The sequence below is a fragment of the Platalea leucorodia genome (genome assembly GCF_965183815.1).
Source record: "Platalea leucorodia genome assembly, chromosome: 9".
Classification (NCBI taxonomy): Eukaryota; Metazoa; Chordata; class Aves; order Pelecaniformes; family Threskiornithidae; genus Platalea; species Platalea leucorodia.
In genome coordinates, this window is record NC_138831.1 from 20,618,570 (window position 1) to 20,642,514 (window position 23,945).

General features: G+C 49.2%; 1 protein-coding gene across 6 annotated transcripts in view; it reads right to left on the bottom strand.

Moving 5' to 3' along the window:
- Window positions 1–2,507: 2,507 nt before the first annotated feature.
- Window positions 2,508–23,945, bottom strand: part of RBM6 (RNA binding motif protein 6) — a 59,806-nt gene continuing 38,368 nt past the window's right edge. For all 6 annotated transcript variants that reach the window (XM_082322735.1, XM_082322734.1, XM_082322736.1 and 3 more), the window contains 17 exons: window positions 19,045–19,119; window positions 17,297–17,357; window positions 16,125–16,193; window positions 14,788–15,039; window positions 14,109–14,269; window positions 13,275–13,372; window positions 12,736–12,778; window positions 12,083–12,143; window positions 11,032–11,123; window positions 10,200–10,352; window positions 9,027–9,116; window positions 8,170–8,259; window positions 7,267–7,536; window positions 6,613–6,687; window positions 5,922–6,019; window positions 4,586–4,697; window positions 2,508–2,794 (listed from right to left, as the gene is read on the bottom strand). In XM_082322735.1, coding sequence (XP_082178861.1) covers window positions 2,669–2,794; window positions 4,586–4,697; window positions 5,922–6,019; window positions 6,613–6,687; window positions 7,267–7,536; window positions 8,170–8,259; window positions 9,027–9,116; window positions 10,200–10,352; window positions 11,032–11,123; window positions 12,083–12,143; window positions 12,736–12,778; window positions 13,275–13,372; window positions 14,109–14,269; window positions 14,788–15,039; window positions 16,125–16,193; window positions 17,297–17,357; window positions 19,045–19,119 — 1,926 coding nt within the window. In that variant the 3' untranslated portion in view covers window positions 2,508–2,668. The remainder of the gene's footprint in view (window positions 2,795–4,585; window positions 4,698–5,921; window positions 6,020–6,612; window positions 6,688–7,266; window positions 7,537–8,169; window positions 8,260–9,026; window positions 9,117–10,199; window positions 10,353–11,031; window positions 11,124–12,082; window positions 12,144–12,735; window positions 12,779–13,274; window positions 13,373–14,108; window positions 14,270–14,787; window positions 15,040–16,124; window positions 16,194–17,296; window positions 17,358–19,044; window positions 19,120–23,945) is intronic.

Here is a 23,945-nt window from a genome sequence, read left to right on the forward strand (position 1 = left end):
ACGCACAACTTCAAGGGAATACACAGAGGGACTTGCTGGGTTACCTTGGGGATGAGGAATTAAGCCAATATCAAATGCAGGGATTACCTTGATTTTCCATGGGCCGGCACTGGGATACTCTCTTCAGTCCAGGCAAGTGGCGTTTTCAAGCCACACACAGCACATCCCCTTGAAATCCCACACTTCTGAGTAACACTGTACTGTTCCAACCTCTTAAGCCACAAGCTATATTCCTGATTTCCCACAACCATTTACTATGATCCTCAAAATAATGGAAGCCAACAAATCTAGTATTTCTATGATTAATATAACTAACAGGAGGTAGATCTACCTCCACAGAGAGAAAAAGGATTTCTCTTGATTGGAGACAGATGCACCCTGCAATTATAGGGGGTTTTATTAAATTTTTTTCCTCTTTTCACTGCAGTCTGTTCCTGCTCCTCTCTTGTTCCTGACTTGAGCCCTGGCAATTGGCCTACAAGGAGAGTGCTGTGTTGCCTCTCCTTTCACATATGCACGTCACGCTGACTACAAGCGAGCAAACGAGCAAAGGCAAAGCTAAGCCAAGAAACATACATTATTTAGTGAGGTCCATCTGCCCAAAGGAAGCTGCTCTTACATTTATCTGTTTTATTATCTCCCAATTAATTACGTATCATCAGTCGTTAACAGGTTTTCACTAAGATGGATGTACCCACTTAGCAAATTAATAAAATCAGATAAAGGGTTCCTGCAGTTGGTGGTTGTAAAGGCTCCCTCCTATTTTGTTTGGGAACGATGCCCTGTGGGTGCTCATTTTTGGCACACGCAGGTGCCCATACACCCGGGCGCAGGACAGCCTGCGCAGCAGCTACTGCTCTGCTCCCAAATTCCCCGCTTCCCTCCAGTGCTGCTGAAAATGGTCTCCCATCACAGTCACCCTTCTTTCCCCCTTGTGCATGAATGATTTCCAGACTCGAGAGCACCAGCTTGCTCCTCCAGACCTCGTGCCACCATGACGGCTCCCTTGTAGGGAGCTCATCCCCAGGAGCCCAGGACTCCCATGAGGACCGAACCCCGGCTTGCCGCCCACCTGCAGACCTCCCTAACAGCGAGGGCCTCCTTCTGCACATTTTGTCAAATTCTTTGCCCTCTTTTGGAAATCACTAGGAGGAGTGTGAAGGGTTGCTATGCTTTGAGATTTTGCATTACTCGCTCAGGCTCTAGTTTGTGATAATTCCTCACTACGTCCACTCTAACAGAGCTATCGGGACCCAGCGGTTCAGGGTCACCACCCATATGCCCATTAAAAGCACCATTATCACCACTACCCAGACCTCCCCAACCTATAGACCCAGACAAGCTGCTCCTGGCTGCTGGTTGCGCCGTGTGGTCCCCAAATGCCTTTGTTTTAACGCACAAGCATTAGAATGACCCCTCCTCCATCTAAACTTCCACACGGTTCTCTAAAGCAAGTCTCTTGAGGAGTTCCATCACCCCCAGTTTGCAGAGAGCCCCCAGACCTGGCACAGAGTGGGTCGCTACAAACCCTTTCTAAATGATACGACTTGCCCTGGGCACACACGCTCCCTCCCCTCACACCCATGTGCTCGCCAGCACCTCAGTGGTTGCCCCCACCTCCACCATTGCTGGGTGCAGCACCAAAGACCAGGGTGCAAGTCCCCCACACCTCTCTGGGCTTGCCTGTGTCGGAGACAAGGCAGTGAATCTTGGGCAGGCCTTTTGCTCCCTGTAGAAGTTGTCAGCTGTTGCAGGTGGCCCTTCACCTCCACGTCTTGCTGTCTTCAGTTTCCTCATCTCTCCAGTTTTCCCTTCTTTGGGATATTTGAAAGCGATGTTGGGGCCTGCTCTCTGCTGGGCAAGCAGGAAAGCAGCGGTAGGTGCCAGCCACCGCAGCTCAGACACCACCCTCCTGCCCATCTGGCACGTCGTCTGCTCCCACTGGCCACCACCATCAGCATCGTCCTTATCCGTATGGGCCACGCTCGGCCTTGTCACCGGCGGTCCCTGCCACACTCACAGGCGCACACGCTTTCACTGTGCTTCGGCCAAACCACCCCCGTTATGTGTCCCTGCCCAGGAGCTGCCTCTGCGCCTCCCAGGCTGCATGAGCAGTGCTTGCTCAAAATGGCTTTTCCTCTGACAAACACAGTCCCCTGCAGGCCACTGCACGGCTCCTGCCACCCTGGACCAGCACGGCTGTGTCCCCACGAGGGTCCCCAACACCACTGCCACCAGATCCAGCCCTCCCCATGCTCGGCTCCTGAACTCCTCCCAGGCCTTGGGGCTGTCCCCTGCTGCCAGGTCACATCCTGACCCACGAGTACACGGCACCAGGAACATCTGTCCCTGAGCTGGCAGGGAACGCACGGCAGGACAGTGACCAAACCTGTCCCAGCCCCACTGACATGGCCACAAGCCCCATCACTAGAGAGCAAAACGTGATGGGAATCTTCCAAAGCATCACATGCTTTTAAAACATGCCATTTTAGGCAAGAGACAAGCACTGACAAATTTTCAGTTTTATTTAAAAAAATTCTAGCAGCAAAACCTGTAACAATTCAAAAAAAAACCAAAACAAAACAAAAAAAACCAACCCCCCAAGAGAACATGACACAGAGAGAAAGAGACAGAGATAGAGAGACAGGCTGGGGGTTTTCTCCACCATTCACTCAAGTTCCTTATAGCGGGCAAACATGACTCTCCTGACGGCGTCGCGGTAGGTCTCGTTGGATTGCCTCTTGCTGGGCTTCCCTTGGGCCCCCAGGCCAGGGCCCTTCTTGCGATTTTCTGCCTGAAAACAGACACAGCTTGTGTTAGTGATTTCTCCTCTTTGCCGGCTGCCCATAAAGAAAAAGCTTCCCCCAGGCTGCTTCAGGACAGCTGACTGCTCCCATGTGGATCCAGGAGAGGAGGAACAGCAAGTGCACTGTGTTCCTCCAAAAGCTGTTCCGGAGAAACTATTAGCCCTTTGCGGGCAACAAAAACACAGCCAGCAAATGCCGGGCGTGACATCAAACCACAGGGATCGGCTGCGGAGACCAGCACCAGCATACGGCGGGGTGGGAGTGGGCAGCCAAAACAGGCAGCAGCAGCAGACAAGAGGCAGCCATGTGCGAGTGAGGATCGAAACAGAGCAAAGGAAAGTGCCAGCAAGAGCTGGGCTCCCGGGGAGCTGTCTGCAGTTAGCCTGCATTTGCACAAGCTCAGCTGTTCTCCCCTCTAATAGAGTTCCCATGGGTTCTGGTAGCTCACTTTGAATTTCAACCAGTTTTTAACGACTGGCTTTTGCAGCCAGTGTCTGAATTATTCAGTAATACCTGCCTAGAGTTAGCCCAGAAGAGCAGGCCCAAGGCTGAAAGTTTCTCTTTGCTTTTACGTCCAACTTATCTGAATATCAGCTATGTGATCAATTAGGCCAAGAGATTAAAGTCCTGTGGGGCTGAAGTGGGCACATGGCTTTGCCCAGCATGACTTGGAAGCTGGAAGAAAGCACATCTCTAGGGCTCTTTTGGCAGGCCTCTATAGGAATTGTACAAGGGCCGTGCTTTGCAATCAGCTCCCCCATCCAGTCCAGGGAGCCCTGATCGGACGTCAGACCTCCCAGAGCGCATCGCTGGAGCTGGCTCTTCGACAAAGCCCATTTTATGGCTAGAGGAAACTCTCCCTGAGGACTGAGCAACAGCTGGGGCTGGTTTCTGCTGTCTGCACTGAAGAGGGAATCTTGCCTCGTGTGTGTGGGCTCAAGCAAACACACGTCATGAAGCCTCAAATATTTGCCTTTAATGATACACTCAACTGCAAGCTGAATGTCGCAATGTGAGCTGTGCTGCAAGTTGCCTGCGCCCCTCGGCGAAGCACTGACACCACGACAGCGAGGCAGCCAGGAGACAAACCCGCTGCGATGAGCGACTGCAGCCGCAAGGGCATGGTGCTGCTCACATGCTCCTGAGCAAGGGAAAGCAGTCCCTCCCCCAGGCCGCTTGCCAGATAAACCCTCTCCAGCAAATTAAGGTCCACTGAGAGACCAGCCTGCCCCAGAAGGCAGAATCTACCCAGCCCTGCCTACCCCTGAAGCCCTCTGGTGCTGGGGACTCCGCTCCTCCTCAAGTGACTTACCCTGGCACTCCCTTCCGAAGTCCACAGTCCAGAGGGGCAGCAAGAGCCTCACAAGCAGAGCAGACAAATAGTATCACGTGCCCTGTGGCTTTGGCTATGTTCGTGCCTCCCCAGAGGAGGTTCACCTTTTCCCCCAGCTCACGTGGCTGCAGAGCACTGAGCTGGTGACCTGCTCAAACTCCAGCCTGGCTTTGGGCAGGTATTAATCAGATGCTCACAGCCTCCCTGCTCACTGTTACTCTTTTCTCAACCCCTCCAGATCCATATAAATTCTAACCTTTTTCCACTGCCAACATACTTGCAGCCCCTCCCAGCCTGCAAAGTTAATTAGCGCACACATATTATTCCATCAAGCAGGTGCCGAGACTTGCAGCCTGACTCTTGTTCTGGCTGGGAACTCCCTCCAGCTGCCCTGGGAGACATTACCGGCTGCAGGACAGTGATGTGTTTTGAAAGAAGGACTCACCTCCATTGGTGATGTTGTGCCCTGCTGGTTGTGGCCAAAGCCTTTTTTCCACCCCATGGACTGCAACATTCGGTTCCCTTTGTTGTTACTGTCAATCCTTGGGTCATAGTCACTGCAAAAGAGGCAGAATCAATTGTCTGGTTTTGCAATGCTTCAAACACATGCTAGGGATTTTTAGCTCTGCTAATAACAACTTTGTTGACATTCCAACTTGTCCTGAGGGATACCCAAGTTTCTTGCAAGAAGCACACCGCCCAAGGAAACCAACAGAGTGGATTCTGCATGCAGGACGCAGACACCTTTGACCACGTAACTCCTTGTCCCATCTCAGAGGAAAATACAACCGGGGCACAGGGAATGAGCTCAGGCTCCAAAATATTTATGGTACAAGCAAACCAGAGGTGGTCTGTGCTTGCATTTCTTAATCTGAATTTCAGCAATAGCTAGAAAGTGAAGTCTAATCCCTGCTGCTCTGTTGGATCTTTCTTTTCTCCCAGTGCTGTGGTCATTGAGCTCAATAGATGCAGTGTTGATTTGGACACCCTTTCTCCCACCTGGTCATTACTCATCCAAGACGATTAACCAAAACCCATACTTTTGAAAACCGGTCAGCACAAAAATAGCTTCCTTCAGGCAAGTTCTACTTTCCGGCTGCTGATGACACGGCACACAAAGTGCTTTAGTTTATCCACAGCTATTCCAGGAAAACAGAGGAAAGAGAAGATGCGGATTTTTAAACTGCAAGACATGGAGGAAAGGTCTCCTTCTGAGGTGCTGTACCAGAAGGGAACAGGCACATAACCAGTTTTGTCTTCAACACATGCCTAGCAGCTCCTCAGCCCACTGGAACACATGAGCTTGCAGCAGGCAGGCCTTTCGAGAGCTCCGCACAGCACGCACTTTCTTCCTCCACCTACTCTGAATAAGATGGAAACAGCTCCTAGCATTCCTCTGAGTCAGTGGAACAGATGAAACACAGCTTTGCTCTTTCTTTCAATGGCTAGATGCCAGGACAGGAGGACAGCAAGTGCCTTAAGGATGAGGTGGATGGGAACAGGCTGCATTCTGCTCCCTGTGCCTGGCCAGGCACACTGAAACCCCCCATCTCACCCACCCAGCTTGTCTCTGCTTTCTCTCTCTCCTGCCCTCTCTGAGAAGTCCTGCAGCACAACAGGCTCACACTTTGAGGAACTCTGCCCACAAGAATCACAGCCCATCTGGCTGTTACTCTTGCAATCTACCCCACTGGCCAATTCCTGGCCTTGGCGTGCCAGCAGCACACATGCCATCTCCGCATCAGCGGCCCCAAAGAGATCCAACCAAGAGCAGCCATTACCTCTCTGAGTCTCGGTCATATCTGAGTCGTTTCCTCTCTGGTGAATCCATCTGCTGGAATTTCTCTCTCCGGTCATTTCCTTTGTCTTTGTATCTCCCCTTCATAACAGAAAGAACAAAGTAAGTATGGGAGCTATGAAGTATTCAACACCCCACAGGAGACTGCTCTGCAGCCAGGTCTCATCTCATCTTCAGCTGGCTGGAAGTCTGTCCTGGGGACTCAAAAACCCTGGATGTTTCTAGGACACACAATCCACTTATTCTGTCCTGATGGCATCTGTTGGGCTGACCCAGACCTGTGGTCGCAGCTTTCCAGCTATGGCGCTGGGACCAGCTCTGCCACCTTCCGAACAACAGACAGCTACAGCTCTCCCATTCCTGGACAGGCAGCAGCAGCCCATACACTGCATCAATTTTAGGTGGAAATCTGGGTCCCACTTAGCCCAACTGGCTTGCAGGGCAACAGAACCACACTCAGACCCTTCTGGGAGGAGGGAGACCTGCTCTTACAAGTCACAGCACTATCTACAGGCCCAAACACAGAGTGTGCCCACAGTTCAGTCTCAGACTCTTCGGAAGGCATTTGATGCCCAGACTGCAGATACAGGTGCCTAAGTGGAAGGTCTGCCTGGGACCAACATCCCCCTAGTGCAGGACCATAAACAGAAGTCTGCCCGCCACTGCAGACCCACCTCACGCTCTCTCTTCTCCAAATATGCCAGTTCCTGCTCAGATCGTTTGATCTTCATATGTATCTCCAGGTTTTGCTGGAAGGAGGAAAACAGAAGCCAGTGTCAGCAGAGGATACAAGCTGTCAGGGTCATTTGCTCCACCCGTAAGGAGTACAGGTAAAGCAGCATGCCCTTGCACCTGCACTATACCAGACGCAACAGCTTCTCTTGCAACCCAGACTACCTGCTCGCCCAAGGAGGCCAGAAGCCCTTCCTCTCCACGGTAAGGAAGGCAACCAGTCCTATTTTAACCTGTGTGCAGTTTGGCCCTCTTAGAAGCAAGAGCTCAAAGGCAGCACAGAACACGGGGAGGCATGTGCTAAGTTCTTACTGCTATTACACTCGTGTGTGCCAGCACCCCACTCTCCCCAAGCCCGAGCTATCTCACTACAGCTTAAAAAGTCACATCTTGATGTTATAGCACTCCCGCGGCAGGAGCAAGCTCACACAATGCTTTGAACAGAGCTTTGACGGGAACTTTGCCTGCTACGGTGTCAAACTCAGCACAGCTCTTCCCACCCAACCACTGCGTTTTTCCCTACAGATCACAAAGCTGTTGAGCCAAAGGCAGCTTGCAGCACACATGCAGCCCCCCAGCCACCAGCTCCCCCGTACCTTGTGCAGGTTGGAAAGCTGCTGGTGCTTGATGAGCACTTCCTTGTTGGGAAACTGCCTCCTGCACAGCAAGCAGGCCAGCTTGTTCCAGTCGGTCAGCTTGTCATCAGTGGCCTTGGCTTTCCTTGGCTGCTCCTCGCGTTGTGCTGGTGGGTGGGGAGGCGGCAGCCACTGCGCCTGTGACTGCTCCTCCTCTTCCTCCTCCTCTTCATTGTCGCTGTCTCCTCCATACTCTCCCAGAAGTCCTATCAGAGGGTTCACTACCTTGGGCTGAGGGAAGAGGCAGAAAAGTGTGACAAATTGTAGCATCAAGCCTGCCCTGCCATGCAGGGCTCTGCTTCCCCAACCAAACTGCCCATGACTTGTCTCCGTTCCAGCCCAAGAGCCAGAGAGCAGCATCCCAGCAGCACAGGCAGGGAATGGAAAGAAGCTGACTGGACAGCATTTAATCACCACAGGGTAGAAGCCCTTCTGTTCTCTAGACAGGCTGTGCTTTGGTGCCAGGCTTTCCCCATCTGCCACACACCTAAGCACAAGAAGCTGACTGAAGCAGTGGCTATTTGGCAGGGAGTTGCTGTCAGTCACTTCCTCTAGCAATGGAGATTGGTGAGGTTTGGCCTTCCTCAGTCTGGAGGCAGCTGGAAGAGTTTTCTGCCCAAGGACTGCTTGAGTGAGGAGACCGTGCTTAAATGCAGGTATTCAATTTCCCCACGCTAGAAGCCTGCAAACAAGCTCAGAGTTATAAAACAAACTGCCTTTGCCATTCCATCTTCAATGTTCCCTCCTCTAGCAAGAGAAGCTGGCACCTCTGCCATCCAAGGTCACAGCCAGGCTTTGGTGAGCCTCCCTAGTCCTCTACCCAGGCTCAAACAAGGCAAAAACCAATCCTATGGAGACACTTACCGGGGCTGGACTCTCATCCTTTTTCACAGAAGGAGGTAATGGTTTTTTAAAGACATCTTCTGCAGAGAACTTCTCCTCCCCAGTCTCATTCTGAAACAGTCAAGATCAGGTGTTAAAGACTGCCATAGCATGGACTCGGTGCACACAACAATGAAGCACCCGTTTAAACAGGCCTCCAAGGAAACCAGGCATTTGGCAGAAATGAGGTGGTGTTTCTGGTGGGAGACATTCCCACTTGGGGGAATTCATAGCTCTCCTGGAGCTATGCCTTTGGTTTCAGGGACAGATGCAGCAGCTCACCATGCTGTCCCAGCCTACTCCACTCTCATTCTCTGCTAGGCTGTGATGCTGACAGCGGCCCCAGCCGTGTCTCAGACCAATGATGGAGCTGGGGCAGGGCCAGGTCACATTTAGACACCTCTGTGTGTGCACAGAGGAGATGGAGACCAGGTGCAAAGGCACCCCCATAGTCAGCCAGCATGGGAGCAGAGAAACCCACCACTCCAGGAAGAGTTACAGTTCTGCTTGCCTGTGAGAGATGAGGCAAAGCACAAGTACTATACATGGGGAGTGGAAAGGACAATAACGTGGCCAGGCTCAACCAGCTCCGTGGTGTTTCCAGGATCTTCCTTATACTGGACAGACAACACCAGAGACCACAGTCACCCAGCACTGCAACAGGATGAGACTGTGATGCTCACTTGTACGCTCAGCAGCCCAAAGAGTAGGCTGGGGTGAAACTTCACATCTACTTGCTTTACAGAGAACTGGTCTGAAGCCCTAGAGATGCTCTATTTAGCAGTTCATTAGCTACTCATGCTTGACTAGAGAAAGACAAGTGCTGTGCAACATCTTACCAGGCCTGCACTCTCATCCTTTTTCACAGAGGGAGGCAATGGCTTTTTGAAGACATCTTCTGCAAAGAACCTCTCCTCTCCAGGCTCATTCTGAAAAACCCAAGATCGGGCATTAGGCCATCAGCAGCACAGGGGTCCAAGAGTGCACATAGCAGCCAGGGGGCCACTTCTGAGCACGCACAGAAACCAGGCAGCCAGGAAAAATGGCAGCAGGACTTCTACTGGAGATGCTTTCGCCCTCCATTTAGACAACATCATGTTTCTCTTAGATCAGTGCCCTTGAAAGCAGGCATCCTCCAGACCAGATAAGACTCCTTGGCTGGCTCGGTATCAACATCAGGGACAATCACACCCCTCAGGTCCCAACTGCCCAGGACTCGTCATGCCACAGAGCGTATCCAAACCAACAGGCAAGGAGGAAACAAAATTTCTGCATTCGTAGCTCACTCACTTCTACCAGTTCTCCTGGCATTCCTTGGGCCCAGTCAGCATCACAGCACTGTTGTGGAAGATCCTGCTCCAAGCATCCATGCTCAAATGGATAGGCAGCTACTCCCAACCAGCAGCTCCCCACATTGGGGAGACAGCATTTGCTCACTGGGAGCAGCACTGAAGGGCATTGCCCCAGGACTGGGGCTGGACTCTGGCAGGGACTTTACAGGATGTCTGTCACAGACTCCTATCTGCGTTTGATCTCGGTTCACCTTTGCAGTCCAGCTGCACCGCCTGCCTCATCTTCCTGCCTATCTGTGATATTTGGAGGAGGCAGGAACTGTGGTTAGGGGAGAGCTGAATCTCCGTTATTATCTGACTTGGTATTTTTAAACATCTCTGCTATTCTTCTGTTGGCTCTGTTACAATAGCTGGGTGCTTTCAGCAGTGTGAGTGAAATGTGTGTCTCGGTTACCTGGATGTTCCTGAATCCTTTACCATAAAGAAGGGATGAAAAGCCCTGACTTAATGTCACAAGAGAAAAATTTCAGGAACTTACTCCCACCTTGCCAGACGGCAACCACGTTCCTGGCCTGTTGGTGACCCCATGTATTTCATCGTTGTCTCTCACTGTCCCTCGCTTTTTGAATCGTCTACAAATTATTCTCTGTTTTCTAACATCTCTTACCTCAGCCTCCTGGCCTCAGATCTCTGATCATTCTGACACCTGGAGGGATTTACCTTGGCAGAAGTATTTTTCCCTTTCTCCTTTTTGTCCCTGTTGTCCCTGCTGTATGGCTCCTTCCTTTCATTTGTCCGTTCTTGGCTTCCATGCCGCCGCCTTCTGCTCTCTGTAGGTGACGAGCAGGCTTCTCGGTCTATCGTGACTTCTCTCTGAAAGAGGCATTTGGAACAGACTTAGCCAAACCCCTGCAATCTTCTTATTGGCCTTATTGTCCTTATTGGGCTGGGGAGACCAGCACAGTAAGAAGGGACTGCAGAGCCTCAGACAGCTGAGGGCAAAGGCTTCAGAACTTTGCTGGGGCAGAAGACAGTCTACCACAGCCAGGTCATCAGAGCACTACCCTGCTCACCCAGAACACGGACATCTCCAGTATCATGAAAACAAGATAATAGCCCCAGAGAACCTCTGCTGATGGTTCTTTTTTGGCATCCTTGTAACTATTGCTGGCTGGGGTCGGGGAGCAAAGAGACCACAGATGAAAACAGAGCTCTGCTGCCCATCTTTTAATAGAGTCAAGAATGCTCTGCCCATAAGTCTACTCAGTGAAGAGGAGACCAAAAACCCTCCAAAGGCAGGGCTTCAGAGGACAAAGAGGCAGCTACAGTAACTGGTTCAACACACAGCTAATGGGTTCCTAGCCTCTCACTAAGTCGATATTTTGGAATGTGCATCCCTTTTATACAGGTCAGAGGACCGAGTAAGAGAAAAAAGGCCGCCTCTGTGCTGTCCCATGCTGGCCTGTCTTCAGGATCTAGCTGCAAAATCTCTCCAGAGAAGGGCAGTTTGTAAGAATGTACTATGTGTAAAGCTTCCTTCCCACACACTCACCTGAGTCCTGGGGTCATAGTATGTCCCAGCTATGGGATCATAGTAATTCCCAGTTTCAGGATCATAAATGTACGTGGACACATCTGATGGAGCTGAACAGAGAGACAAGAGTTAACACCATCATCTTCCAAAGGCAGAACTTGCCTTTTACAAAGACAAAAGCATGAGCAAATATTACACTGGTGAAAGGGTCAAGAGTGGGAAAGAAGAATTCTTCTCTCCTGGCAAGAGAGGCGTAAGTGTCCGCACATCACTCAACCTACATCTTTTTTTAAGGAGTAAGAAGGGAGATCGGTTTTCACAATTCTTCTGTTTTAGGACTCTGGCAAAACTTCCACATCAAAACACACTTACAAGGGCCGTGCTGAGATCACCAGACCATAACAATTGACTGGACAAAGATACGAAATTCAGTAATTTCCTAAGAATGGGGTAATGAGTACCAGGCTCTGTGTCCACCCACCCCTGTGAACAAGGAAGATCTGTACTCTTTCAAACAGTCTCCTGTTTAAAGTGATGACGCTCCTCACATCCCTTCCGCCTCTGTGGGTGCATGAGAGCTCCCGACAAGAAAGGGGAGCAAACTGTTTCTATAGGGAAAGCAAAAGGCCTTAAGGGCAGGCCCATAATGTGAGGAATGCTTCTAATTTCCAAAGTGTTATTAGACAGAGCTCAGCGATACTACATATAAGTGAGTAAAACAATCAGGAGTGTTCCTCCAGCTACTGGCACTGCTGCATAAAGTGTATTTTCTTCCCTCTCATCTAGTAATTGCCAGGCTGATTTTATCCCATCAGTTTACCACAACAAGGAAAAGCACACAGTAAGTTTCCTTTATCGGCATGTAGTTTTGCACAGTAAGAGTAGAGAGAAACACATCATCAGATAGGAAAATGTGACTAAACAAAGTTGGCAAAGGAACTCAGAAGTGGGTGTAGCAAACAAACCTACTCTTAGCCTTTAAAAATATTTTTGGACTGATTTCTACATGTCAGTGCCCTTTTAAGGAAGAAAAGTCTCCACAGTAGGAGTGAGGCAGAGCTTAACTTACACTGTGCTCTGGTGCGCCTCTGCGATTCGCCGCCCCTCCTGTCTCTCATGCCCCTTCTGCCCTGGAGTAAGTGAATAACACAAACAGAGACTCTTTGACAAACATCATATTGCTTCTCCTCCCTCTCACAGGCCCAAAGTTCAGGAAAACAGCTCAATTAGCTGCCCTAAATAGGGCACAAGCAGACATAGCTTTTCATCTACAGAGTAATGGACAGTGTTGCAAAGCACAAGATCTCTGTAGCTTCCATGAGTCTTTAAATGAAGTGCTCATGGCAATACGTATCAAAGCCTCCAGCCCATTCAGTACGGGAAGATCGCTGTAGTCTAGTAACAAGCACTACAGAAGAGACATTCACTCCAGGAACTGAGATCAGTCATCAGTTAAGTCACTCTGTAAAAGCGTGGTATAGAGCAATCCAGCCCAGAACTCCCTCAAGCAGCATCTGCACTCTGACTTGCGCTTCTACATACATTATAAACAGTGTTAGGGGCACAGTAGCAGTGAAGAGCACACTTGAGCATTATCATCCCATCTTCAAACATGTTGAACTTTCAGCAGCCCAAAAGGGAAAAAGCCAAACAAAGTCAGGCCTATCACCCTCGGTGCTCCCACCCTTTCTGGCTACCTGCAGGGAAGCTGTGCAGACCTACCGGGCCATAGTAGGAATTGTCACCATGCTCCCCATAGTCATTCCTGTTGAGATAAAGGTTACAGGTTAATGTCAGTCTGGCTTCCCATTAACCTCAGTATACTCAAAATAATCAGCAGGACCAATAAAGGCAGAAAGACCATCTTTGCTGGCCACATGTTGGATTGTGTCCATCTCAGGAGACAGAGAGACTTTGCAGATCACTGTTTCCACAAGAGTTATGATCACACTCTCTGCTGTGTCTGCAAAGATGAATCTCTCCAACTGTTTTTTAAAAAGCTGAACCCATTAATTGCCTCACAATGGTATTTGATGGCTGGACAACAAGAAGAGGCCATGCAATATGACAGTTAATCCTACACTGCTTGATCACTGAAGCTTCTTCTAGCTCCAATGCCTTCAGCTCTCCAACATATTTTAGGTTGTCGGAACATCTGTGCTAATTCATGTGCCAACCTTTAAGCACCTGGTCTGACAACACAGCTCTAGCTTCGCAGCAAATCACACAAAGGACAACCCTACTGCCTCATCTGTCTATACCTTCTCCTCCCTGTAGCAAGATTCACTTCCACCGTACGTCCATCAATGCAGATCGGGGGATCCAGATTCTGCAGTATCTTTAGCAACCTCAGCGCCTCCTGTAAAAGGAAACGAGAATTTTACATCCATGAGAAGGAAATGTAAGCCCATTTCCCAGATCCAGTCTGCCTGAAAGGAAGGCTTTGTGCTTACATGATGACCATAGTAGGACGGGAAACACAACACTTTTGTCTAAATATTAGTGAAAGGTATCTAGGATGCGACAAAAAGGATAAATGCAGTGTTAGGTTCTCTGTTTGTCCTATGACTGTTTTCAGCAGCCAGCTAGGGACTATATTCTCCTAGGGCTGCTAGACAATGCAGCACCGCAGCTGCTGTTGCCCCAAAGAGTTTTGGTGAACACCCTCTGGACCAATGCCAAAGCACAGCTATGGAGTCTGGGAGAAAAATGTGAACCCTCCAACATGGGACTGACTGTCTGTTAATTAAGATTCTTGCCTTCTGCAGACAGAAACCATTGAATTCAAGTTTCCTGCAAACAAAATATCTGTGCAAGAGGTGTTCAAGTTTAGGAGGGTCTACGAAGAAACGCATTGAGGCAATAAACTCACTCAGCATCACAGCTTGTGACAACAGACAATCTTTGGCTCCTAAAGCCATTTAGCAACAGCTGTATCAGATACTCCCTGTAGCTAGCCAGACAAGCAGAAGAGAGGACTCACTCCAGGACAGCTGCCTCACAAGTACAGCTATTTATTATATTCCTGTGGTTTCTCTACTTCTACAGACTATATATGCCACAAGGGGAGCATGTGAAAGCAGGAAACTACTTACAGCATGTGAATCAAGTTCAATGAAGCCATAGGTCTGCCCCATCCGGCCAGCCTTGTTCTTCATGATGCGCACGCTGGATGTGGAGAGACGCACATATGGGGCCAGGAGCCCCACAATCACTTCTGGTGGGGTGAACCGAGTAATACGCTTCAGCATAATTGCTGTGAAGCACAATGAGGGAGGTGGCCAGGAAAGAAAAGTTGCAAAAAAAGATAATTCAGACCTAAGTTTATCGTGATAGCACAGGTAAAACTAAACCCACTCAAAGCAACAGCATGGCTTCGTGCAGTTGACTCTGGAAGCCATCGCTTTTTTTTCCTCCACTTTGCAAGATGCTCAGAGTACCGCCTCCAATTGCTAACCTTTCCTTCCCAGAAAACAGAGCAGAAAGTAGGCCCCTCCTCAGAGGAGCTCAGCCCAGGGTAACTTCTGGCCAAAGAGACTTCTGCTGCTGTGCTAAGTTAACTATAATATCCTGAAGCCAGCTTACTCTGAATTAATTTTCCTAAAGGCAATTCACCAGCACCTTTGGAGCTGGACAGCCCACCATTACTTGATGCCATGATTTGCACAACATGGAAACAGCCTCCAGAGGTTTTAGTGAAATGCTGCCCTTTCTGCAGATGGCCTCATGGAGTGCAAGCAAGAGGAATCCAAAACTGGGCCCTGTGCCACTCACTTCTGCTTCCTCCACCATCCTGCGGTGTGGCTTCCTCTGCTTCTCTCTGAGAAGGCAGCTCCTGGTGCCGGTCCACGTCCCTTCTCTTCTCCTGTGAGGGCCGCCGCTCTCTCCCTTCATCTCTCTTCCTTGGCTCCTGTTCCTGAGGCTGGCACTCCTGCTGTGGAGCAGGAACTGAGGGCTGGAGAGGCTGCTTTGGAGATCCTGGTTGTCCTGATATCTCTTGCTCAGGTTTTTCAAGCTTTGTCTCTGCTATTAGAGAGGAGAAATTGACTGGTTCCACATACAGTGTTTCAGCATGTATTTTTCTTCTGCTATTTTCTGGCCACTGAAGCAGTACCCCTTATAAAAAGCTAACCTGTTCTGCCCTTTGCAAATTCTGTGTCTTAACAGTCTGCAGACACAAGCTGTGTAAAGGACAAGCTAGATACTGCTCATCCTTACATTGCCTTGTTTCATGTTGGGCTGCTTTACCTGACCTCTCCTGTCAGAGACAAGAGCCTTTCTGGCCTCCTTTTAGGATTGGCTCTTGCCTGGGCAAACATTAATCAGGGATGGTTTTGGATATGTTCCACCCATGTCCAGGACAATCTACATGGCAGTGATATCCTTACTATGCCTGATGTATTCCTGAACACCCATAGTAACTGTAACAACCAGTAACTGTCACCCTATCTCTATGCTAGAAGAAAACTGGGTGCAGACCCCTACGATCACTAAGAGAAATGCACAGTCACTCAGATGAGGCAGATATTATGTGGAAACACCCTGACCCCCAGCCTAGCTATGCAATACAGAGAAGATAAATCCCATGTTTCTGTGCTTGAAGACCTCTAAAGCATCTGGCTTCACTTCAAAAGAGATCCCTACCTGAGTTTCTAAAGCTGTTGGAAAGGGAAGCCAAAGCTGTGGGCCTGCAAAGTCAGACATCACCAGCCCTGTACCTGCTGCTGAAGCCTCTTCCCACAAAGAGAAAGAAACGAGAGTGCAAGACTTGGCACAGTGAAGTTTCACTCTTTAATGTCCCCCCAAGCACCTGCCCACTCTCATTCTGTTTGGGCAGTGGGCAGCATGGCAGAACACACAACCATTTTGCATGTAAACGTTGGGAAAGCTGCACGCTGACTTGCTTGGCTCTCAGCACAGCTCATGTTGGACAGGCCCATACTAATTTGTCTGCAGTTTGCAGCGTGCAGAGGTTTGGCTACACTTCATGAGCAGAACCTCATGTAAAATTTGCATATGAAACCAGTCTGCACGTGCACCTGTGAAAACTGCCCATGCAAATCGAACAGACATGAGCATGATCTCAGAGATGGGGAGAGCAATTCTCTTACTGAATTCTTGCTCGGCTGATGCATCCTCTCCCTCAGAACCACCTCTGGACTCTGGGCCTGCTCTGCTCCCTGTAAGAGAGGCATATTAAAATCCATTTCAAGATCATCAGTCACAAAGCACGCAAGAACTCATGCAAAGCTGCAGTAACGCCTGTATATGCCTAGAGAGTTGTTCTGTTTCACCTGGCAATTAAAGGACAATCATAGAGAGGTTACCTTATTACACATGTTCTCACAATCAACAAAACCAGGTCCATAAGAAGCATGCACTACAATCTGTCTTCATAGCATCTTAAAGGCTCTGTTTAATTTGCTCCTTGGCAGTTTTATTACAATCCACGGTTGTGTTGGGCCAGCTATGCGAGTTTTGCCTTCATAACACTGATGGAGGAGCCACAGTGCAAGGAAAGCACAACCATGGGGACAGTGCTTCAGTAAATAGAGAGTTCTGCATCAGCAGTTATTTTAATGCCCTTCTGCTTGGGGTACGTGGGTAAGAAATGCAAAACATCAGAAGTCTGTTCAAAGATACAGAGTCAAAGCTTACAGAGTGCCTGGAATACCTGCTCATCCCAAAGAAATCAGCTCCTCAAGGGAGCATGTTTTGGCTCTCACACCCTCCCACCCAAGAAAAGGAAAGGTGTTGGTGGGGTGAGGGGAAGCTCCTGAAGAAGCAGAACTCCTCTCCATGCACTTCTTACAGTCAGCGAGGTGAGTTCAGCAATTCAAGTCCTGGATTCACCTCTAATCTGAGAGCCTCAAAAGAGTAACACTAAAAACATGCAGCTGCACCTCCCAAGGAAGGTGGGTTGAGGGGAAGCCAGCTCACCTACAGCCAGCAGTACCAGCTCACAGCCCTAGAGGACACACAACCTGTAATTCTGTGGATGAAGGACAACACCAAAGCAATGCGAAGGGAAGGCCTTGTGCAGTAAGACACCTCTCCACCAAGCCTCACAAGAACAAAAAACCTGGTAGCAACACATCTCCATGCAACATCTTTAGTGTGGACAGGGAAAAGGGTCTAAATGAAGCACAATTAATAATTCTCCTACACAGTGCTCAGCTAGTCCACCAAGAGGGATGCCACAGGGAAGCCAGAAGAGAAACTTACTTGTCAGGGCAGATGAAACTTTTAACCGATCAAAGGCAGAGAGACAAGATACACTTACCATCTCTTGGGAGCTTGCAATAGGAGCAGGAAGATCTGTAGCCCACAGTACACACCTTACACTGCAACGGAAGACAGACAGCATGAGGAAGTCATGTTTTGAAGGTAGTGGGTACAACCTACTACAGAAGGCCAAACTCTGCAGTACTTTCAGAAAGCAAGTAACAGCCATGGAAAAGTTACAGTGAGAGCTTGAGAGACAGGATGGGTAATGGCAGTAGGAGCCTTGGCTGGAATGGAAGGGAAATGCTCACATGGCTCACAACTGGGATTGCCTTGGGAACACAATTTTCACACAACTTCTGAGCACAGATTTGTTCACACCATGGAGGTACTTCACTAGTCCTTGAGATAGGACCCTTCCCCCGCCTCAAGTGATGCTGGACCAAAAAGCTCCATGCCAGGCACCATACTGCTAGCCACCCTGTTGTTTCAAAGGATCCAAAGTTACCTTTGTATTCTCTAATCTCAACTCACTCCTAAAGCAGTGACAAAGTCCTTATCTGAGCTAAACTGCAGATACTGATGTAATTTGCTGCGCAGGGAGAATCAGTGAAGAGGTGTCTGCTAACCAAGGGGCAGGGCTGTACAGGCTCGGATGGTTATCCCACCCAGAGCCACTGTGGAAAGAGCCAAGTGCCCCGTCTTCACAGCTCTCTCCAAACACAGCATTCCTAACTTCCTCTTCAAGCTCTTTGTAAATGCATTGCTTCTCTTTCATACCTTTTTTTTCCCTCTAGTTAAAGCCCTGCAAATGCTCTGGGGCATGAGAAGGCTCTTTCAGGCCATGCTTGTGCACAGCAACAGTAGGGACGTATGCTCCAGCTACTTCTCATTGCACTGAGAGCTGTTGTGAAACCATTGCCTGAAACTACTGTCTCGACTTGATCTCTGGAGCATTGCAAGCCTGGATGAGGCGCCGAGCAATGGCTCTGCTGGCAACTGGCGTGCATCCAATTAGCCTGGATGAGGGTCTTTGCAGCCCACTGTGATCCAGTGGTCAAGGCGGCAGTCAGACCAGAACCGATCCCTTCCCACCCCGCTGCAACCTCTTGGTCTGCATTCAGTGGGAATGCAGGCAACAACCCTGCCCTTTGCTCTGACACTTCTCCCCTACTGCAGCCAAAAGCGCCTGTTCTAGGAGAATCGTGGGAAGGGCATGGGAACAAAACTGACCCTCAGGCAACTGTGCCTCCCCAGAAATGGGTCAGTTCCAACCTGTATTAATTGCTGCCTGGACTTGGACTCATTTCCATCCTTCCTTCCCTGCTGCACTTACTACACTCAAATCCAGATCACAGGTTCCTGAGTGACACAGAGGAGTGGTCTGCACTGTTAGGCTGGTGAAAGCTCTGGTTACCTGGGCAGTGAAGACACTTGCAGTTACACATGTGAACCAGAGTGAAAGCCTGTTCCACTCCGGACGGCAGAATCACTGTCTCATTTTGTTTTTTAAGGAGAAAGGATCCACACACTATTTTCCCCATGTTAAAAGGGAACCACTGTACAGGGACAAAACTGCTCTGTGCATAAAACACTGGCTACCTGTACCAAAGCAACATGCACTCATGGGTGGTACCAAGAACAAGGTAGGGAAAACCACAGAAGTTTAGAAGAGGCAAGAGCTTCAGGACAGGTATTACTCTTAAAGATCTTAAGCCACTGAGCAAGTATCATGCTTGTCTCTGCTGCCACTGCCATGAGAGCCAGCAGGGGAAGCACAACACAGCTCTCTGATCGCATACTTACACGTTTGCAGCGCCAAAACTCTGGGCATGGAGTGTACTCAAGGGTCACTTCTTTGCCACCGATCGAAAGAGTTCCCTGTTGAGACAAGGGGGCAAATGACGAATGTGCCCAGCACACACAGATTACTCAGAGGCAAAGAAAGGGGTTAAAGCTCTGGTTCCTAAAGGTTTCGCAAGTGAAACAGGGTGAAAGGGGGAGAAAGTCTCCCAGTTCAGTTAGCTGGAGCTTTACCATGGAAGTGGAAGGGAAACTGCCTGTGCCCTGCTTTAGCATGGGGCTACAAAGCTGTGTGTTAGCTCCAAAGAAACTAGGCAGAAGAGGCTTTGCCACCTCCCAGGAAGAGCAGAGACAGGGTAACCAGAGCACGAGAGGGAAACTGCTTTAACTTGCTTTGTCCACATACTGGAAAGGGGCAGCTGGGCAGCCTCCTTCACACCAGCCACCACCAGGCTGGCCACAAGGCAGCTACTTGAGGAGGAGTACAAGGAAAAATGCCGCCGAGGTGAGAGAATTTTCATACTTGGGTTAGTCTTCATGTCACTCATGAAACCCTGGCTTTCCTTCAGAGAAGTATACCAGCACATGGCAAGGCCACTGGCTCTGCAGCCAGTCCTTGGTGGGGCTGACCTCTGCAGCAGCAGCACGGCCTACAACGACACACTGCTTTCAGCTCCATACCTCACACTTTGGAGTTACGTCAGGAGCCCAACAAATCCACAAGCTTTGCTGAAATGCAGATGGTTTAAGGGTGAAATGAAGTCGCAGATGCAAGTCCCCCAGCTCCTGCCCGGAGCAGCCCATAAAAGCAGTGAGCAGCAAAGATTCCTGGTGGCTCTCATCTGCCGTGGACAATAGACGATGCCTGGGCATGCAGGATGCAGGCCGAGCGGCAAATGCACGGTGCCATGAGACACCTCATGTCACTGGAGGCACTGCCAGACCAGGCAGTCTGTATTTCCCAATACCAAAATATAAGACTTGGTGACAATAATGAGACTCAGACCCAGGTCTCCAAAGTCCCAGGAGAGCAGTCGCTCTTCTGGCCTGTTGCTGGATGGTACAGACCAATATCAGGGAGCTGTAAATGGTCCCAAGCTATTTTGGGGACCTTTGGTGAGTCAGAAGCTTCCCAGGTACTCTGACCCAGTAGCCTAGTCACGCAAGAGCCCCCAGAGCAAACCACAAACACAAGAAAACAAGTTCCCAGAGTTATTATTCAGAAGTCACGATACACCCATGCATAAATCGCTGTGCAGAACATGAGGAAGATGCTAGGGTATATGTAAAGTAGAAGGGAAGAGTTCATGGCAGGGAATCACTCAGCGACGGTACAACAACAACCCTTTAACCCCTATGAAAAAACACAGCAGAGAAAGTTGGAGACCAAAGACAATGCCCTGCAAGGTGGGGTTCCACCACCTCCCCTCTCAGCAGCCTGCCTTTTGCAGACCAAGGCTGTCCTTTCCTACCGGGCCTATATGCGTTGAACACTTCAGGGGCTTCCTTTCTGCCACCCTGCTGTTCAAGCCCTGCTTTCCAGCATGGACTTGGCATTGCCTTAGAGAAAGCTAAGCCATTCTTAGACCTTGCTGAGGGCTGGCGTGTTTACCCAGAGCACAGTGCTGCAACCTCAGATGCAAGGAATCTTCCCCTAGGTCTATTCACAGCATGGAGTATTGCCTACTTTACATGTCCAGAAGGAGGTCTGCACCTTCTTTAAGGCATGTGAGGAAACACAAGTGAGAAAGACAGGGAAGTGGAAATCAAGGCTGTCCCACTAGGACTGTCGGTCCCTCTCTGACGGAGGTCCTCCCTCTCCACATCACATCACATCACATCACATCACATCACACACTCAAGAGACCGGCAGTGCCAGGAGAGCAGGCTAGAAACGCCCGCATCTGCCTCAGGACCCACTGAGCACAGGCAGGGAGAGAAGGCAGGGTGCACATCCTCACGAGCAGAGCTGCGGCCACTCCGTGAGCCCAGGGAAGTCCTCGGAAAGAGCAGCTCCTCAACAGGCAGTGGCAGCCCTGCCTATGAGCTCGGGAAACAAGGACAACTGGATTTGAGGACACTTCCTCTGGCAGGGCAATCCATCATACAGCTTCATCCTTCTACCAGCCATTGAGGCTAAAACTTGCCAGAAAGCCTTAAGATTATTTTTGGGTTTAGGGAAAATAGTTTTTAAGTGCATGGGGTGATGGTCTCTACTGCAAATTCAGTTCTCGGAGACTGCAGAAAGTGTCACTTGCATAATTACTCCTTAATTTCCTTAACACCCTGCTGATTGCATGCTCACTTTTTCAACAAACTCTCTATTACTGATTTCTTCTTGAGAAAGTCATTTTCAAGGTTGCAATCATCATTTAACACACCAAAATGAGTCCTTCATTTAGGACACACATTGTCAGGATTCAGTGACTTTAAATTCCTCATTCCCCCATTTTGTTACTAGATTCCATCCTAAATATTTTCTGAACCTTTATTTCATCTAGTCCCTGTCACTGCTTATTCTTCTTCATCTACATCTTCTTCCTTTTCTCTGCAAAATGTTTTGGGTAATACTCTAATTTTCAGTTCACCACTTTCAATTGAGCAGATCTTTGTGAAATCACGAAGATTTTCTGAGAATTTCAGGGAACAGCACTGGGGGGGGGAAAAAAAAGGTAAGCCCAAGATATGCCACATGTACAGTCTGGTGCCCAGACTGCAACAATCTCTTCCGTATTCACACATTTTATCCTGGACCACTCTCACCGACTCACCTGCACTATGCCTGTTAATTCTCCTTGTGGATTTTCAACATCCTGTACTTCTGAGCAGCTTGGCCTTTTCTTTCTAAATCAGTATGCTACAGAAATGTCTCTCTGGTCCTCCCAGTCAGGAACCTCCCCCTCAAAACTAGCAGTAAACACACAGTTGACTCACCAGTGAAGCGCTTAAAAGGCAGCACAACTTTGCAGTACTGGAACACTGAGCTCTCAGCCATGGAAATGCTTAGATTTCCAAGGGCACGAGCAGATTCTACTGTTTTTTCTCAATTGCCAAATTCATCAAAACAGAACATCAGGACTTTGCTGCTGGGAGCAATGTTTTATGCTACTGTTTGATATCTCGAGCACAGTTATACATGATTTTTCGCTTAGAGGTCTGTTGGACACGCAATACTGGATTCTAGTCCAAGCAATACAATTCAGTACAAGTCATTTCAGCTAAAGCAACTAAAAAATCTGCATCATCTGAAATAATAGCCGATGGCCTAGTATGTAAATATTACTGTCAGTAGACTAATCAACTGAGCCATCCCATCATGAGGTGGTTCTAGAGAGAGATGCCACAGAACCGTAAAGCCCGTTTGCAGAAAGCACAGACAGCAAGTAGCAATGTCTCGAAGCCCTTCCCTGAGCAGGGACAAAACCCACAAGAACAAGCCACTTTAATAGAAGGAACGAAAAAAGGAAAATTCGTTAGCCGTGATATCCACAGGTGATGAAATCCTTCCAAAAGCACTTTGGAGACTGCACATCAGCTGGGCACAAGGCTTCGGCAATGAAACTCTGGTTTTACTAGAGCAGCTTCCAAGCTCTTTGTCACCAAAGGCAGTTAAACCAGAAGCATTAAAAGAGTACCAATAAGATCCAAGTCGTAAAGGTGACCCTAACTGTAAGAAAAAAACCAGACCACACTCCTAGCACACGTAATGCCCACTTGTGAGGCTGGTTTTAACTCATCTCTAGTTTAACCTCTTTGCAATCATACTACTTTAGCAAGGAAAGAACTCACCTCCTGCTCCGAACAGAGCACGGCTAACTCACATGGGCAGGAGAAGCTGTGCGTGCTACCGCGCAGTGCAGGTACGTGAGCACAGATCGCTTTGATCACGCTTTGTAGGGAAGCAACGCAGCTACTGACAGGGCCAGGAGGCAGACTGCCGCAGGTCAGGCATGGCACGAGTTACCCACTTCAGCTGCTTATCTCTCAATTAGCATTTACAGTTGGCATGCTGGTATTTTTCATGCTTGTTGACAGCCTCCTAATGATGATGACTGGGGGCTGAGGAGGGGGAGAACTTGCCAAAAAAGTATCTCTATGCTCTCCAAGACTGAGATGACAGAAGAATACAAATCATCAATGTCAAAGTTTTTGCTAACTGTTTCTCTGAAAGAAATTTAGAGCATCCAAGAGTGACCTAGAAAATTTGAAACATGGAGAGCTTTTGGAGCATGGCACACTCCCTCAAATCAAACCAGGCTTCTGCTTTAACTGAATTTGGCCAAACATTAAGACCTTCAGTAAAATCTCACTTTGAAGCCTCTTAACAATGAGCTGATAGCTCTCCAAGTATTCCACCCCACCTTCAGCAGCCACTACAGGGGTGGCCAAATCGCACAGAGACGTGGATGTAGCGACCGGCGCCGCTGTGGATTGCTGTGGAGGAAGCGTGCTCCGGCTCTTCCAGTGGGATGGTAATCACATGCCACCGTCCCTTGTCACACGAAAGGCCATGGGTACCTGACTTAGTGGAATAGCTATTGTCAGTCTCAGCTTTACAGATCACACACCTGGAGTGGTATGGGTCATTTCTGGAACAGAACCAAGGCTCAGCTCTGGAGCCCCCAAATCCACAAGGATTAATAAGCCAATGTTTCCTCCTTGGCTACAACCACAGAGCAGCAACCAAGGGAGTGCAGGAAGCACTGTCCCCACACTCCTCAAAGGAGGTGCCTGCACCACAAGCAAACCACATTCAGATCTCCTCCAGCAGCTGGCTCATGCACAAAACCAAACACCACTTCAGCTAATTATTTCCTTATACTGTTCATAGTTTGATGAAATGGAAAATATCTGTGCCATGAACTGAAAGGTTCTGCTGTCCTTCTGGCTGAGTAATAACCAAG